The 2,732-nt window shown below is 34.2% G+C and overlaps 1 protein-coding gene across 1 annotated transcript in view; it reads left to right on the top strand.

Moving 5' to 3' along the window:
• The window catches only part of Macc1 (MET transcriptional regulator MACC1), a 22,832-nt gene extending 20,726 nt beyond the window's left edge, over positions 1–2,106 (top strand). Inside the window, exon 4 of the mRNA XM_021201384.1 lies at positions 1,894–2,106. Within this exon, the coding sequence (XP_021057043.1) occupies positions 1,894–2,106 (213 nt within the window). The remainder of the gene's footprint in view (positions 1–1,893) is intronic.
• The last annotated feature ends 626 nt before the right edge of the window (positions 2,107–2,732 follow it).

Raw genomic sequence — 2,732 nt, forward strand, 5'->3', positions numbered from 1 at the left:
AAGAGAAGAGAAGAGAAGAGAAGAGAAGAGAAGAGAAGAGAAGAGAAGAGAAGAGAAGAGAAGAGAAGAGAAGAGAAGAGAAGAGAAGAGAAGAAAAAAGGGGGTGGTGATGGTGGATAATGCATTGGTCTTATTTAAGTGGCAGAAGATATAAATTCCCATAAGCAGGATAGTGAGGGTAAAACTTTTATGCAAAACTCTGTGGTAGTGGTTTTCAACCATTCAAATGCTGCAGTCTTTTAATACAGTTCCTCATGTAGTGGTGACACCAAAGCATAAAATTGTGTTATCATTACTTCATAACTGTAGTTTTGTTTCTGCTAAGAATCATAATGTAAATCAGTGTTTTCTGATGGTCTTTGGGGATAGTGACCCACACATTGAAAACCATTGCTCTAAGGCGACTTCTGTTTCTTTATATTATACCTTACCATGACATGACTTTGGAAATTACACATCCTTCTCTATTTTTCAGAATTAGCCTTTGCAAGAGAGGTGAGGGAATGGGTGTTCATATCTCCACAAAAATATCAACTTAAACAAATAACATCATATTACCTCCTTGAGCTTTTATTATGTGAACTGGAATGACACGCAATGGTACTTTGTAGAGATTTAATCTTTCTACTCCAATTATAGACTGTATGGGTGATAGTGAAGGCAAGTGAAAATGATATCCAATTATATGGAATATTGATGTTTATGGAGGTAACGTTTTAAGAAAGCAATTCTATGCAATATTTAATTCAAAGGTGTCACTCTTAACATTTTACAAGTGGTAGAATTACAAATAAGCCAATTTGATGGGTCCAAATAAGTAGTGAGCACCAAAGTTTACATTCCAAATATTCTAATTAAATGTGTATGACTTGTTATTTTCTTAAAATAAATTCAAGTTAACCTCTATATATGCCTGTATTCTTCCATTTGTCTTATTTGGTTTGCCTTTGTCTTCATTCCCTCTGAGCCTGTTGCCTTGGTAACCATCACTATGTGCTTGTATGTGAAGCTTTCCTTTGACGTACATTTATCTCTATGGAAACAGTGATGTCATTGGTGTGGGCAGGTGCTCAGGGGAAGCAAAGTAAAGAACCACAGAATATTGGCCTTTCTTTGGGTCATAAATGTACCATGAAAGTAAGTTTTCAAGGTTATGAACTGTAATTTTGTTTTTATTTTGATTTGATCATCAAGCTATAGTTTTGCTTATGTGTAGATTTACTGAAATAGAATGAATTAAAAGTGCAAAGCATATTTGATAGCACATTGTCATGATATGTAATACCATTAAACACAATACAATTACATATATGTAGCAAATCTTAACCTTAAAAGTCAGAGCGTTAAAAGTGTATTCAATTGTATTTATTATTATTAAAAAATATGGTGTTGATAGGATGGTTTGGTAGGTAAAGGTTTGTCATGAAGCTTGACAACTGAGTTTGATCCCTTTTTCTCACGTGGTAGGAAAGAACTGACTCCAGCATATTATCCTCTGACTTCCACAAGGATTTGTGGCATGCATCCACCACCACACATACACAATGAATACATACACAATAAAACTTTAATCATGCAAGGAATTTTATTATATTAACATGTACACAGTTAGTACATCAAAGAAAAAGATTTCACACAGCCATTATATTTAAAAACAAAACACCCTAGTTTAAGAAACATAGGGATATAGAAAATGGTTATTTTTTTACATCAAAAGTTCACATAATAGGCATTCCATTTTACCTTAAGTATTAAAAAAATCTCTGTCTCTGTCTTTCTGTTTCTGTCTCTCTCTCTCTCTCCCTCTCTGTCTGTCTATCTCTTTGTCTCTGTCTTTCTTTTTCTCTGCTACTTGTCTGTTATTCACTTAAATATATTTTCTTTTCTTTATAGATGATGTGGAAGCCTGCTTATGATTTTCTCTATGCATGGAGTTTTCACTATGGAAATAGCTACAGAGATGTGTTACAAGACCTTCAATCAGCTTTGGACAGAATGAAAAACCCTGTCACTAAACGGTGGAGAGATTTAACTGGAACTTTAATACTTGTAAATTCTTTAGAGATTTTGAGAGTGACTGCTTTCTCTACTTCTCAGGAAATATAGAATGAAACAAATTTAGGGAGAAAGGAGAATGGTAAGGGGGAAGGGGTGCATGTGTGTGAGAGAGAGGGGGGAGTGGGCAGAAAGAGAGGGAGAGAGAAATAAATGAGGATAAACTCAAAGTTGTCTTTTATTTGGAAAATTAAGTGCAGAAATTAAAGGTAGAAGACTACCCATGAGGCTAGCATAAAGTCAGTTTATTGCCTTAAAAAAACAGGTTTTAATTTTTGAAAAATCATACTACATATCAGAGTAGTAAAGAGGACAAATAATAAAAATGCATACTGAGAAACAAAACATGTTCCTCTCTTTAAACATCTCTTAAGTAATTTCCAGAAGGAAAATATGACACTGTCAGAAAAAATGTCTTCAAACACACACTAAGAATTTTTGTCAGCTACCTTCTGCATCTTGGGACTATATCTAATTGGAAGTTTTCTCCCATCACTAGAATGCAAAATAATCCTTTAGCCATCAGGCTATTTAGTACTGTTATTACAAACAATTACTATCACCAAAACATTTTCAGTCCTAAGATACTGACATCTTTGTGTATATGCTCACATGAAGACATGTTCTCTCTCTTTCTCTCTCTCTCTCTCTCTCTCTCTCTCTCTCTCTCTCTCTCT

Source organism: Mus pahari, chromosome 7 (genome assembly GCF_900095145.1).
Source record: "Mus pahari chromosome 7, PAHARI_EIJ_v1.1, whole genome shotgun sequence".
Classification (NCBI taxonomy): domain Eukaryota; kingdom Metazoa; phylum Chordata; class Mammalia; order Rodentia; family Muridae; genus Mus; species Mus pahari.